At 39.0% G+C, this 16128-nt stretch overlaps 1 protein-coding gene across 1 annotated transcript in view; it reads right to left on the reverse strand.

The window, feature by feature from the left end:
• Nucleotides 1-268: 268 nt before the first annotated feature.
• Nucleotides 269-16128, reverse strand: part of LOC134637612 (replication protein A 70 kDa DNA-binding subunit-like) — a 43401-nt gene continuing 27541 nt past the window's right edge. Inside the window, exons 14-17 of the mRNA XM_063488068.1 lie at nt 8725-8901; nt 8471-8578; nt 8267-8353; nt 269-1036 (exon numbers count right to left, since the gene is read on the reverse strand). Of these exons, the coding sequence (XP_063344138.1) occupies nt 935-1036; nt 8267-8353; nt 8471-8578; nt 8725-8901 (474 nt within the window). The 3' untranslated portion in view covers nt 269-934. The remainder of the gene's footprint in view (nt 1037-8266; nt 8354-8470; nt 8579-8724; nt 8902-16128) is intronic.

Below are 16128 nucleotides of genomic sequence, written 5' to 3' on the forward strand. Positions count from 1 at the left end.
AGAAAACATTTATTTTCATGTATATTTGATTGGTTTTTACGTCTCCTTCCTAAAACTTTTAGCTTTCAATTTGATTATTTACAAAGCACGCCAGCTGCCTCAGGTCACCTTATCCTGTGAGGTGAAAACCTTACAATATTTCAGAAAGAAATCCAGGTGTTTAATATCTCTTAAAATATAATATTTTCTGATCTCACAGCAAATGCAATTTTCCGTTTTGTAAGCCTACCTGTTAAGACAACACAGATAAAGACAAAAACACTTTCTATTTTAATGTCCTTTTAATGCCTGTTTTTTTCTTGTCTGACATTTCTTGGAAGCACAAAAGGAAACCAAACACAAACGTGCGCACACACACACACACACACACACCCAAGGTATCTTTTAAGAACAAGGCGCACGCTGTGAATGCAGCTTAAACACGTGCATCCCCCACACATTTTTTCCAAGACTGTTTGAAGAAAAAAACAAAAAAAAAAAACAAAGATTAAATAAATGTGACTCATCTACGTCTTACTCAACTAACACTGAGCATCACCAGTACAAAACTGAAGAAATAAGTCACGGTGATGAAGAAAAAAGAAAACACTACGATCATAGTATTTACATGATGCGTAAGACGTGAAAATGTAAGCAGGACACGCTAAAAATTCTTTAAACTGAAAACACAAAGTTAAATTGCCATTAAAATAAAGCTGGAAGTCACTTCCATCAGATCTTTTTTCCTTTTTTCCCTCCGCTCTGTGAAGGAAGTCATCCGCTAAATATCAGTCTTTTGTTTGGCTGCCATTTAGATGAATCACTGGCCGCCCCCTCTCCTGTCTCAGCCTGATATGCTGTTATCTCACAGGTGGGAAAAAGTCGGACACTGGTCGCAGAATGGCGAAAGATGCGTTTAATGATCAGACAGACATTTGAATAGGTGGGACTAAATTCATCTAGCCAATTTGTAGATGTTTTGCAGGAGTCTCCGGCTGTATTCTCTGTGGTCGACCGGCTGGACTTCCATTACAGTTACCTTTACTCGACTCTCATCCTGTGGAGGAAACAGAGAGTTTGAGTTCAGTGCACAGCATCGGGTAAAGAAACAACAACTTTAACCTCTGTTATCAGCACGATTCAAGACTGCACATAATCATTAATCTACTGAACCAATTAAGACTCAACCGGTGGAAAGTCTGCTTTAGGACTGAAACTTCCTGCTACTAACAGAGCTTTGCTGTCAGCTCAGACTTGTACCAACAACCTTCTTCTCAAAATCTATGCAAAAAGCCGCAAGGCCACTAGATTTTATTGTATGGTCTAATTTCAAATCCTTTGGCAAGTGTGAGCCATGATGTCGTTAGTCATGTCGAGTTGAGCTGCATAATTTACATGGTATTTAATATGTTGATTTTAATTTGCATTGCCTGCTTCTTCTGTTTTGATATGTTGGAAAATCTCACAAATGTAAGAAAACGAGAGCGGCTTTTTTCCCCCCATGATGTAAGCGAATCTTGTCATCAAAGCACTCTCTTTGGGAACCAGACACCTCTGATGATGAATTTAAGCATTTCACCTCAAACGGTGAAAATTCAGCAAGTCAGACTGAGTCCTGACTGTCGCAAGACTAAAAAAATAAAAAATAAAAGGCTTCCAACATAAACAAGAACACAAACACTGGCTACTGCACGATCACAGACTTCAGCAATATTTAGCAAAAACTCGTGTGATTACTCAAACCTAATGGACTGTGTGATTATAAAGTGATCCTACGTGGCCCCAAGGCGGGAAGCAGAGCAGGAAAGGTGACACTTTCCATGCCATTTACAAAAGTAAGCAAAAAGAAGGATGTTCCACCTGTTCCCTTCATATTAATAAAAATGATATCAATAAAAACATATTCTAATCTGCCATATTATACAGTGCTACAGTGTTTAGTGCCTCGTAGCTTGAGGCTTCCTGGATCCACAGGCCAGCTTCTGTGTGAAGTTTGCATGTTCTCTGTGTGCCTGCGTGGGTTTCCTCCTCCCACAGATCAAAGACATGCTGGTTAGGTTAACTGGAGATTCTAAATTACCCATCGGTGTGAATGCGTGCTTGTACTTTCACAAACACAAGAACAATTGAGATCGATAATTGTGTACGCAGATGTAAGCTGTCTCAACTGTTTGCAGTAAGAATCACCATCAGTAAGTCAGATTCTGTACCATCAAACAATGGCATGATTTCCAGTGAAAGCATAAAGTCAAAAGCTCTTTTCCATCATAATCAGTGACAATTATTAAAGGGATTAATCCAGAGACAATTAGCAATTCACTTAGGATAACCAGCATCAAGGGTTGAACATTTGTTCATTATCATATGCGTGATTCCACACTTCTACTTGTATTTTCAATTTGCATCTACCTCAGGCAAATTAAACAATATGTGTGTGTGTGTGTGGTTCCACTTGACAAAAGGTGACAACTTATTTAAAAATAATAGTTTTCCAAATGGTAGGGTACTGAGAGGAAGAAGGCTTGGTAATTTAATATGCGCAGACTAATACTGCAATCGCATCTGGAGAAAACAATTACTTTGTAGCCAAACATTCACCCCTGTTCTCTAACTCAATTTCAGGCGGTGCGCTGAAGTGGGGTTCTTCCCTGAAGGAATAAATACCAGCACTTCTGGATGTGCAGACAAAAAGAAAAAAACAAAACACACACACATGCAAAAGTACAGCGCACAACTAGCCAATAAACGTTTACACTTACTGATGCCACATCTTCAAAGAGAATTAATAAGATGCTGCACTATACTGTGCAAAGAAATAACCCAAAACTACCTGCAGATAAATATTATTTGTAATATTATTCATTATACGGGACAGATAGCACTGTCTGTTTAACAATCCAGCACTTAGGTCAAGACTGAAATATCTTACCACATTCACACAATAGGTTTTATGCAACTGAAATGAATAGGATAAATCCTACTACCATTTTTTTCCATATATCCAGTAAAATGTATATGCAAGGCAACCTTGATAAAGGATTCTTAAAACTTGTCTGAAAGTGCCACCTTAAAGGTGAATTAAGCCTCTGACAAGGTCACCAACCACGTTCTGTTAAATTCCACTGTAGGACGTTTGGGTCAAAAGGACTATTTTGGCCTATTTGCGAGAAAACACTGGAAAACTATTGCCCAGGAACACAAGTTTCTAGAAAGTCTGGCTCCTTGGAAACAATCTCTCTCAATCTCTCTCTCTATGTATATATATATACATATATGTGTATATATATATATATATATATATATGTATCATGGGAGCTCTTAGTGATTTTTATATTTGCCATCAAGATGATAAATGCCATCATGAGAATTTTCTGAAACCTTTTTCCACACTCAAGGACAGCAAAAAGGTCTGAGTGTAATGTGGCGTGAATGTTAGCAAAGAATACGTTTAGTTGATGATGTAAAGTGTCTGTGTTAAGAGTGTACTTGGCTCTGAATGGTCTGTCTGTTAAAACAAGGCAAGAAAAACAGATCCCCTATGACACTAATAGATTCAATGAGACACAATCAATGTATTCACTTCAGACTGATGCACTTGGACTCTCACACAAGCACAGATATATGTGCACTAATACAGCAACACATATTTAAGATGAATAATCAGCCAGCCTGGAACAGATTCAAAGACTAAGATTTGAACTCAATTATCACATCTGAGTACTGGTTCGAAATCAGATACACATTTCTTTGGATTGTCTTTTAAACAAATGCAAATTAAAAGATTATGTGTAAACAGCGCTCTTTAGTGCTCCGTAAATCCAATTCACCATGTTGTGAATTGTGTGTAGGAGAGGAAGATGAGCCTCTACTGCACTCAATTCTGGAGCACTAGTTTCTGATTCACTGCACATGCTCCTGCCTTTGTAAGGCACCACCTTAACGAAACACGGCAGACAGTTAAGACAGAACTTTATTTAAATTCAGCATTTACATTTTTATTTACGTCTGTTGCCAGCTGTGTTGGACTTTTTCATCGTCTGAAGGATTTGTAAATTTGTTTACCTGGTTGTGAATATAGACCAGATGTTGTGATGATAAATGCACATTTATCATCACAACATCTGTATAAGAGTCTCCCACTTTTATACCTGTCGTAAAGTATAAAAGCAGGCCAATTTTATCAGCTACTGCTTTGCTTCTTGTACTTTCTGCTTTCAGAGCTCACTTGAGCAAAGTAATCTATTGTTAATATAATATTTGTTAAATACCAAATTTGAAAAACCTGGCAAACTCCAAAGCTTTCAGAGACTACACCCCCCAACAGAGGGGTATGTCAAGTTGCCTTAAGCAATTTCTGCAATTTTTAAAAAAAACAAAATGTCAATCACGTCTGCTTCATGTAGAGATTTGCCAGGTGAGAAGGGGGATAGAGGGAGTCTGACCTTCATTCTTAAACTCTCAATTATCATTCTTCACACAGCTGTCACCTTTAAAGCAGGGCTAAAAGAGACTGATGCTCTTCAGCACCGTCATCACCATATTTAAACAATTATTGTGGCTTCTCTGTAATTCTCATTAATCAGAAAAAAACTTATATATACATAAGTTAGCAACTGGAATGCTTATGTGTGAATAATATTTGTTTACTTACAAAAACATATACATTACGGTCCTGGGATTAAAGAGTCAGTTTGCTGGATTTGAAAATCAGAGCTCTTTGGCCACATCGTGACAGCTGCCACAGCCCTAAAACTAACCTTACCCATCATCACGCAACAAAAGAGGCCTTAAACAAACTGAAAGGAGGTCATCTGGTCTGATGAGTCCGGTTTTCCTTTAAATCCCACGTGTGCTGTTTACTTTGGGAAATAATGTCAGTGCTGGTGTTTGCTTTTGGTGAGTGTGATGCTCTGGCGAATGCTCTGATCATCCCACATGGGTCCATAACACTGCTATAGACCAGGTACAACTCAGTGATTTCCCCCATCAGGAAAAACGGGCTATGCCACACTGCCCGTTGTTCAAGAACTGATTGAAGAACACGATGAACTTAAGGTTCTTTGAAACGTTACCTTCAATTTCCTCAAATCTCTAGAAAAAGTAGACACAACTACACAAATTATAGGCCTTCAGAGGTTGATAATGTTAGGGTGACTTATATGCTTAAGAAATCTGATATTAAAACATATCAAACATTTTTTTCTTCCACACGAAATAAACAGATTTAGCTAAGATCTCTTATGTGTAGCTATTTATTTACATGCTTACATTCTTCAGGACTGCCCCCTGGTGGTCAAACTAAGTACTGCCAAGACTCATAAGATGGTTTTAAGGGTCTCCTTTTTACTTCTAGATTCTCATTTATTGGCCAATATATATGCTTTTACTGGCCGGGCCCTTTTTTTAAAATAGTATTTTCCTAAAATTGGTGATTATATAATATGAATTACCTTTGTGAGAGAAAGAAAATAATTTATCATAACCTTGTCTAAAAAGGATAATGGTCTAAATAGGAAGAGTGACTGATGAATGAAATGAGCAACAGTGTACACTGGTAGAGTTGATGACTGAACAAAAAAAACTTGTGAGCGCATTGTGCTTGTTAAGTCAAAAACCTGGTAGTTTGTCATCTCGCTTCTGTTCCTAAAAATAAGACAAACCTTAAAATATGATCCTAAGCCAGGTCGTTCTCTCTCTGCGTGTCTCTGTTATGACAAGTGACAAAGCACACACTTTACAACTTCATTAATCTTATTACGTTCCGACATTTCATTGCGTTGTTCTATTTTTGTGAAAACAATGCGGTAGGACTTTTTGCCTTGTGTCACACAAGTGTGTAAGAACGAAGGCTTCGGTAGAAAGACAAAGTGAACAGCTCGTGTTTTTGAAGCGCAGGGTGTGCCAAATGCAGCCGGAAAAAATGTCTGAATACAGTGATAAGCCTTATGTAGAACACGTTTCTATTCTGAGCTCATTATATCTACTTTGTTGAAAACTGAAACGATCAAAAAAGTGCTATTTATCTTGAACTCTTCCTGACACATCCTGCAATAGAAAAATAAGTATTTACCTAAAAAGTAAAAAAAAACTTGATTTTGATGCATTTGTGGTCTTGAAAAAACATGTTGTGAAAATGCTCTATGTCTCCCCACAGTATCACCTTTGATGCATAATTAACAGGTGATCAATGATTTTCTTTTTATTAAGTGCAAACTGTAATTCATTTATTTTTAATATTGTTGAATTAACTGAATAACCAGAGCACTGAATTACATGAATAAATCTGTATCAGTCTCTGCCTCAAACACAGACATGCATGGCAAAATAGAGCCTGTAATGACAAGCGCTTACTGTGCCTGCATTTGCGTTCAGGGTGGAAAAAACCCCCCTGATTGCTCAGTTAGCTGTTCTGAAAGCTGCTTAGTTGTTCAGCAGATCATTTAAACTGTGTCTAAAACACTGTTGACATGTTTTCAATTTTTCATTTCCATTTGCTGCCAGCCAGGGCCCTCTGAACTGCGATGACTCCCCTTTTCTCTGTCTCACAATTTGAGCCCAGATTACCTTGAAATTTCCTTTGGACGTTGATGGTTCTCAGCGGATAATTTACACAAAATGTTCATACTCCCAAAGTGAAGTAGTGTTTGTTTTGAAAAACTATGACTCCTTCTGTAATGCAGCCCTGAGGACGGCATTTTAAGCCCCACCGGTGGTAAGGCTGTAAGAAAAGCAAAATCATCAAAATGCCATTTGTTCTGACCAAAGCGTTGTTCAATATAATGGAAACTGCAGCCTCCAGCATTTGCTCCTCTAACTTCAGGCTGGCAAGTAGAAGTGATATGCTGACATTTAGCGTAAACAGTTTCTTCCGCTTTCTACATAAAGATCACTCTTTAATGAAATAAATGTTACTGTTGGTGAAGTTAGACTTTCCTCGCTTTATGGTTTATGAACTCTGCATAGTTTTCCTTGTAGATTTTCTCGAGGTCAGGACACAGACCATTCAGAGCTCATCCTACATCTCAATCATTCCACTCAGACTCTCGGTATGTGCCCCTAGCAGCAAATTAGTCTCTGAATAATTACGCTAATTAGGCTTAGAAAGACAATAGCTAAATGCTAATTAGCAACTAATTAAGAGAAATGAATTCACAGCTGTATTTGTTTTCTGTTATCCAAAGTGCACCGGCTATAAAACAACTCCCCTGTCACTCTTATACTAATTGAAATGAGTTCGGATTCATGTTATTTGACTGACAGCATGTCGTGATTATACTGCATATGTAGCTTTACATGCTTGGGTCTGCAGTGCAACCGACTGGAAGACAATATCTGATGATGAGTGCTTTAACAAACTCATGAATGGCATGCAGATCATTCATTAATGCACTGCAATAGGTTATTATTGACAAAAATAATGCATGTTCCCTTAATCTAAGAAGAAATCTCTTTACATATCTTTACAATTTGTTCATTTCTAATTGAGTTCATTAAGAAAAGTGCCAATTATGCTTGAGTAAATGAAGCCTCAGTTAACACAGCTGGTTAAATTGAGGTTTATGTCAGCGCTAACACTTCATATCGCCTCTTTTAATTTCATCCTTAAGGATCCTGCTGATCAGTAAATACCTTCCGTTGCTAAAACTACAAGCTTTTCCTTATATCATTTTTTAACAATTAGGCTTTATACAAGTATCGAAGCACCAAAGACACTTCGACATGCGGACTGGAGGGGTTTGGATTCAAACCAAAGGCCTCCTGATTAGTATGAGACCTGTGAGGGAGCGCTGGGATCTAACAAAAAGACTCATGTGTGGCTGTGGAGTTGATAAGCAGCAAATGTTGCAATTTCCCATAACAATTACATAATTGTAATTGGTCGCTGTCATATAAAAGAAACAGCTCACACAAACCCTTAACATCTGTGTATTGTAGCTGCTTTTTATGAAATTGAAATGAAATTGACCCCGAATGAAACCATTTACTGACTTTTACAACAATGTGACTTATGTGCAAACCTTTTGTGTATTTTGAAAGCCTATTTTTTTACAGAACCATTATTGCTGTATTGGGGAAATAAGATGCCTGCTGGTGTATTTGTTGAATATAGTGATAATACAGCTGTTTGTGACACCAGCCAATCAGGGTTGAATATTCCTCCAGGATCACTGAAAGAATGCTTGTAGGACAATGATGAGCACTAGTGTGCACCAGTAAATTCTGCTCTGCTACTAAATTGTATTGCACTGTACCACTTTATATTGCACAGCTGTTTTTAGCCACTTACGTTGTAGGTCTCTAGCTTGACTCTGTTTTTAAAGATGTGAGTTGTGAAGTTGGCTTTCTGGAAGACTTCATCGAAGGCAGCTTCATCCTTAGAAACAAAAAACAAGGGAAATACAACATCAGGAAGCACAGGAAGTAGTCTTTTACAGTTAGACCTTCTGGCAAAATTGCAAAGGCAATTTTCTTGTCCGCCTATGTGTCTTACTGTGTCTCTGAGATGTCCGAGAGTTTCTGCGCTGTGACCCAACAGGGCCTCAGCTGTCTCCTGGAAGCACGTCACCCACTGGTTATCCCCGAAGTCAGCTAAGTTGGCCTGAGAGAGAGGAACAGGCTGAGATGATGAGTGGGCGAGAGATTATTTATATGTGTATGTGTGGTCACGCATATTCATGTAGGTTACAATAATTCTCATCACAGTATGTATAACAACCACTACTGATGTGCACTGTGCACACTTACAGAAAGTAAGAGTCTGTATTTGAAGTTGGGGAACTCTTTGTTACACTTTTCGCAGCGGTACAGCCCGTTCTGCTGATCGATGACCTTCTTGTTGCAGTCTGCAGATGGACAGGCTTGGTACAGACAATTCTCCTTACGAATGTACAGCACTGTCGCCACGCAGCTGAAATACTGTGCCTGAAAATGGAACACAAAAACATATTTATCCTATTACAGGGGTTGAGCTTGATTGCTATAAGCACCAAATCATATTGCTGCAATCGGATTGTCTCGGAAACTGCAGTTAATCTGTAGGTGCTGTGCTAACCAGCAGCAGTTTAATTGCATTTTGTCTATTATATTTTTCAATCTATTACTCTTCCATATTAAATATGAATGTGGCAAGTCAACCAAATCATCCGAGACTTGTTTTAAGAACTTTGCATTTAATGTGCAATTTTTGCAACAGTCAAACTATTCCTGCTGGAACCCGGGAGACAATCTAGCATTGTCTCACCAGCTAATTAACACCAGTCCTCAAAAGCATAATTTAAGTCGGTGTCAGTAAAAATATGGCAAATTGGCAGCATACAGCTGCAGGAGAAAGGAACTCATGGCAGAATAATAGTCAGTGCCAGTGTTATGGATCATTTAGTTTTCTTGTTTAACTGGCAGCTTTCTCCTTTGAATGTTTGCAGAGCTGGCAGATGTTAAAACAAGAAATTAACTGTAGCCGTCCTTGTAGCTGGCTCATATTTGCCTCCTTTCATTCAAGCTTTCAGAGCAAAGCCATCTGATTGCTTTTTTTTGGAGTTCTAGAGTTGAATAAAACTGTTACACCATCTTGTAGACTCTTGAGCCAAGATTAAAGTTAAAGGTATGCGTATGAACACTGAAAAAAAAAACATCTGTAAAAAAGTTTGAAACAAAAGTCTGAACAAATAATTGTAAATATAAATGCACTGTTCTTTCATAAAGTTATAAAAATAGTCCTGACTCAACAGGACTTACAAGACAGGTCAACAATAATCATTACAAACTGACAGCTGATGACATTTCCAGTGCTTTGTCATTCTATAATTCCTTACATTTTGTGGTAGCAATTAACAACTGCGGGCTGCTTTAAGGCAGCTGACAAAAGATCTAAAACTGAACCACAAAAGACAAAAAAACCTCCCATATCACTGCAAAAGAGCTTGAGGAAGGTTTAGCTGACAGAGAAGAGGTGGTGCACCTTTCCCTTGTGCAGTGTTGATGCGTAAACAAGACTTACACAAAACAAGTTATCAGTAGGAAATATGGACTGCTACCTCATTTGGGAACTGAACATGTAATCTTTCAATAAAAAAAGGAGCAGCATTTAAAAAAAAACGACAAACAAACAAACAAAAAACAACAGAACACAGGAGTGGAATAATTCAACAAATACCAAAATCTGTATGCAAATATCACACAGTCAATCAAGAGAGTGAAGCTAAAAAGAAGTTGGCTTCTATAAAGCAGCACTGATGCACAATCACTTTTACTGTTTGTGATTTTTAAATTGCTAAAGAAAAAAGGAGTGCACTAATATTAGCGTATTAATTTGAAGTTTGCTGCAGGAGCTCTGTTTACTTCTTTTCACTTCAAAATATGTGATGTGTCCAAACCCGTGCACAGAAAAGTGACACAGCAAAATGAAGGTTTGACTTCTCAATTCATTCACTTGCAACGGATAACCGAGGACCTCTTAGCTTAAGAAGCTGCATTAGTATATTTACAAAGACAGACAACCTTTAGTTTAGACATTACAACTTTTCTATTGAATTAGGCTGCTTAGAACTTAGGAATGTTTTAAAACTTTTCTTTTACATTGAGCGGCACATTCAAAAGAAACATTCATCAGCACTCCAGGTGAATAACCCTCAGTGGATGTGTTGTTTTCATCTAAATATTGTAAGTATTCTTTTGGTATTTTCTTGTAATTTAAGCTGCCTTACTTTTAAAATCATGACTTAAAAGTGATGAAATTAAACGATAAAATCCAAAAGAAATGTGAGATCGAGAGGAATAAAAGTGGGCCTTTCAGAGTGGACAGTTTTAAAGAGGGTGAAAGAGAAATATTAAATAAAATAAAAATAAACTCAGATCAAATTTGGCATCAACTGTAAAACTGTTGCCAACAAGTTGGCCCAGCTGGTAGATGCATGCTGTTTACACATCTCTATTTGACTTCCAAACAATCTTGGAACAGTTTAAAAAGAGAGCAGAGGGAGTTTGAGAATTCTTTGCATAATAAATGCAAGATGAGATGGATCTCTCTCTCTCTTCCTCTCTAGTTTTGAAATAGTGCTAATGTGCTAATGTATGCACGCGCACAAGCACGCTGACATATACACACGGCTGCGGTGCAAGGTTATATGCAAAGACCCAAACTTGTGCATTTGCAATACACATACAATGAGCTGAACTTCTTTCTGTTAGGAATTTAAATTAAAGTGTACACAGTCAAACAGCATCAAATTAAAATGCAGCGATATTGCTGTAATTTAAACAGATATTAGCTCCTTAGGCGGCAGAACTCACACTGGTAAAATCAACAGCTAAAAAGGAAAGAAATGCTAATTCTATGGGGGGAAAAGGCTATTCTCTCATCCTGTGGAGACGCTCGGCATTTGATTTCCATAAATATAAATATAAAGAATGCACACAGCACAGGAACTGCATCTCGTTGGGAAAAGGCACGCACGTGGACGTGCCTGCATGCAAACATACACGCGGTTAAGCACGGGGTGATGAATGTGATATACCTGCACATGCTTGGAAAAACCACAGAAAAATTTATTTTCCTCGATTCACCAGAGGGTATTTCTTCTATCAGGAGAACAGGTCTTAAACAAGATGTTGGAATTGAAGCCAGAATTTAAAATGAAATGCTTTAAAATGCATTCTAAACAACAACTACAAGCTAGAGCTGGGCCAGACTCATTACTAATGTTGGCCTAAATGAGTCTATCAAAGACTCTTTCTAGGATGCTGGCCAAAGTCGTGCGCGCGCACGCGCACACACACACACACACACACACACACACACACACACACACGCTGACAGAGCAATGCTGTTCCTTCGTTATACAGCCCACACTCGCTGTAAAGTGTTTAGTAAGAGCATGGAATGTGAAAAGGCCGTTGTGTTCACAGCGTCGCTCATGAGAGGGTTGATGATGTCCTCTGTCCTCATGACCTCTACAGATACTGCCAGTCAGACTTAGAGCTCTTTGACACTTTTTCCCCCTCTAGCTAACACTGACTCACAGCCTCATAATCTGTCCACCCATCCATCTACCCAGTACTCATGCCACACGGCAAGAACCCCTCTTGAACACTTAGTAAGGCTTTTTTTTTTTTTAATTAGGAGAATTCCTCCCGTTAGCAACAGCGCTCTCCCCCTCAACACTCCACTCCCATTTTCCGCCTGCCTCATCACGTTTTGCAGACTTGGGCAGATTGGAGCGCTGGAAGGCTGGAGAGGTGGGAAGGCGATGAGTGGGGAAGGTGGTAGAAGGGTGGACGTAACAGGAGAAAAGAAAACAGGATGCTTTTTGAGAGCACGGGGTTGTTGAGGACTCCTAATGTTGGCAGATGCTACAGACAATGAGCGGATAGAGGTCATCGCGATCTGAACCATAGTGATTCCCACAAAACTAGACCACTCTAAATAAATCCCACTGCATTTGTCATCATCTTTCCGGTTCTCCCTTCATGTTTTATTCTCTCCCTCAGTATTCCAGTGTGTACACAAAAGCCTTGGGGCAAAGTCTTAACCTTAAGCACACTGAGGAGCGCCTGGAAGAGTAGCATGACTAACGCTGCACATAAAAACAGACACACAACACAATGCAAAAATATGTGTGCACACTTACCTAAAGATTCAGAAACATTAACACACACACACACACACACACACACACACACACACACACACACACACACACACACACACACACACACACACACACACACACAGCTCTGAAAATAGTTTTCATTCTTATCACACCAAATCCCTGTGTCACCTTCTGGCACCTAAATGCAATTAAAATTTGTATGTGGAAGGGCAACCAAGTGAAAATCTACTTCACATAATTGACGTGGCTGCACATGCCAACTTTAATGCTTGTCCCCAAACCCCAACACACACATTGCTACATTAATTAGAAATAGCTTGTATGCTTGCATCTGCGCGCGCGCGCACACACACACACACGCGTGCGCAAACAGTCACGCACTTACATGGAGGAAAACAGGTAGAATGTCAAATTAGATTCCTTCAAACTATAAGCTAATGATTTGAATTCCATTATTATAACCAAAGTCGCAGCCTCAGAGTGCACGAGAGACAAGCTTCTTTAAAGCCTTAAAGTCAATTACAGAAACGGTAGGTGGTACGCAGGGCAGACAGCTAAGAAGACAGAAAAGAGGACAGGACAGAGGATAAGAAGAGGGGAAAAATAAGAAAAACAAGAAAAAGAGGGATTTCTCACCTTTCAACCCTCATCCTGACTTTACCTTTTCTTAATAACCCTTGTCACTTCTATCCAGTCCACTCCTCACTACTTTCTTTACACCTTCTTCTGTGGCCTTGGTCCCCGCCCTCCCCCGAAAAAAAAACATCCCTCAGTGCAGCTTTGTAAGTGACATGTAGCTTGAATGGCTCTGCCTGACTTTTTCCACTCATCAGCTCTCAGTCTCCCACGTTTTCTATCTGCGCCACTTCCCTTCTGGTAATGTTATGCCCTATAGGCTTCCCACACCTCCAAAAACATAATTAGAAATTTTTATTAGAAGCGACACTGATCTTGAAGCTACCCGTAAGTGGCTTCCAATTAAATGCGAGGAATGAGGCAGACTAGTCTGAACTAAATCTCATTAATTAGAAATTTTAGGAGTGGCACATCACATTTAGATGCACTCCGCTTTTGGTCAAAAGTTGATAATTCTGTGCAATGACACCTCTTAAAATGGCACACAATTCAATTTGAGGGTTCTTGCGTGCTCATCCAATGGCGTTTGGCTTTACTGCTAATACGTGAGCATCGCTATCTCCTTTCCACAGCTAAAACAAGAGAAGCATGACTCTAATCCATGAAGTCATAGCAAGGCACAGCCTAGAGCTGCTCTGTTTACAATGAATGGAAGACTGACTGTGGATTTGTGTTTGTCTAAATGCTTACATTTAAATGAGGCTGAGCAGCAGTCAGGTCTAAAAATCACTGAAACCATGTCTGTTTACAGAAAATCTTCTTTGATAGTTTTTAATAAGAGGCCTTCAATCACATTATGATCCTGTGATGTTTAGTAGTAAGGATTGCTTTCATCGTGCATTTTGTGGGTTCAGTTCAGTGATAATGGCTTTACTGGCGTGACCATATTCAGACTCGGCCGTGCTGTGTATGAATTCTGACATGAATTTAAAAGAAATTCTGGTTATTTTCTTACAGGACAGGGAAAAAAATACAGCATTTTTGTTTGTAGAATTAAATTTAACTTTTCTTTTCTACCTCCCTGTCAGTTATTTGCACTTTGTGAGTTCCTGATTTTTCAGTAATTTCCCTTTCATATAGTGTATTACATTGTATATTCATTACATACAAAGTGAAATATTTCAAGCCTTTTTTTAATTTAATTTTGAAGATGATGGCTTCCAGCTCTTAATGCTCAGAAATCCAGTATCTCAGATTATTAGAATATTATTCCACGATTACATAAAAAATGTTGGGGCTCCTTTTACTGCATTGGAGTGGCGCTTGTGGCAAAGCTGAGGTGTTACTAAAGTCCAGATCGCTTGCTGCCTTCAGCTCATCTGGATTTTGGGATTTTCCTCATCTTCCTCTTGAAAATACCCTACAAATTCTCTGTGTGGTTCAGGTCAGGTGAGTTGGCTGGTCAGTGAAGCACAGTAATAACATGGTCAGCAAAGCTTTTGGCAGTAGTTCTGGCAATTCAGACAGGTGCTTAGTCCTACTGGAATTTGAAATCGGGATCTCCATGAAGCTTGAAGGAAGTATGACGTACTTCAAAATCTCCTGTTTTATGCCCGCATTGACTTTGGACTTTGATTAAACACACCAGACCAACCGCCACCAAAACCAGCTGATAACACGGCACCCAAATCATCACAGGCTGTGGAAACTTCACGCTGGACTTCAAACACCTTGGACTCTGTGCCTCCTTACTCTTCAAGTAGACTCTTTGACCTTGATTTACAAATGAAATGCAAAATGTACTTTCATCTAAAAAGAGGACTTTGGACCACTCCAGTTCTTTTTCCTTAGTACAGTAAGACCCTTCTGACGCCATCTCTGGTTTAGTAGTGGCTTTACATCACTGATATTAGCAATGCAACGGTTGTACCTCCTTTCCTGAAGACATCTGTGTGGTGAGATTGACACCAGCCTCAGACTACTCTTTGTGACTATTCATGAAGGGTATGGTCATCCCTGTTGCTTGCACACCATTCCTAGCACAGTTTCCCTTCCAGTGAACTTTTCACTAATACGGTTTGGTACACCACTCTGCAAACAGCCAGCTTTTTCAGCAGTAACCTTATGTAGCTTACTCTCTTTGTAGAGGGTCGAGCATTGTCATCTGGAAAACTGCTAAGTCAGCAGTCTTCCAAGTGACTGCAGTTGAATGTACCGCACTACACCAAAGGATACACTTTCTGTAATGCTGCATTTTGGATTTTCGTGACCTAAAAACTGTAATCGCCTAAATAAACATATCACTATATTTATTTCAATTCATGTGTAATGAATACAGAATATATGAAACAAAACACAATCTTTTTTGCAATATTCTAATTTCTCCAGACGCAGCTGTATATGTAATTCAAGAAAGCCCAATCCACACTGTGAATGTAACAAGAGCAAGCAAGTTAAAGTTAAGAAATAAAAAATTTAAAAACAGCATTACACTCCTGACGTCAAAGTCCGTCAACATGATGGATTTGTCCCCGTGTGACTGGAAACTTTCAAAGCATTAAAGCTTTAACTCCTTGATTTTTTGGGGCTGGTGCCAAAACTCAATGTTTACAGTGCTTGTCTTACAACGCTGGAAAGATTTTCTGTTATCAACCTTGGCTGTACTGTAGCTATGCTGATGTTACATCATCTGCACAGGGTCTCTTTCATTCCTCTTCAAACAGTAGCCAGCTGCCTGAGTGAGAGAAGGATTTTCTGACTCACATATCAATCTGCTTCCTACCAAGATTTTCATAAAGAACTGACTCAGAAATCAAACTAAAACTGCAACACAAACAACAAGATTTACCCTTTTGCTGTTTAACACCTTGTGGTTTAATTTTGATCAGATTTACTGCAGATCCCCCACTGTGCATTCAATGTAGCAAGCACTATAGCTGCTTGTGGTTCATAAAACAATTAATAA

The sequence above is a fragment of the Pelmatolapia mariae genome, linkage group LG10_11, assembly GCF_036321145.2.
Source record: "Pelmatolapia mariae isolate MD_Pm_ZW linkage group LG10_11, Pm_UMD_F_2, whole genome shotgun sequence".
NCBI lineage: Eukaryota > Metazoa > Chordata > Actinopteri > Cichliformes > Cichlidae > Pelmatolapia > Pelmatolapia mariae.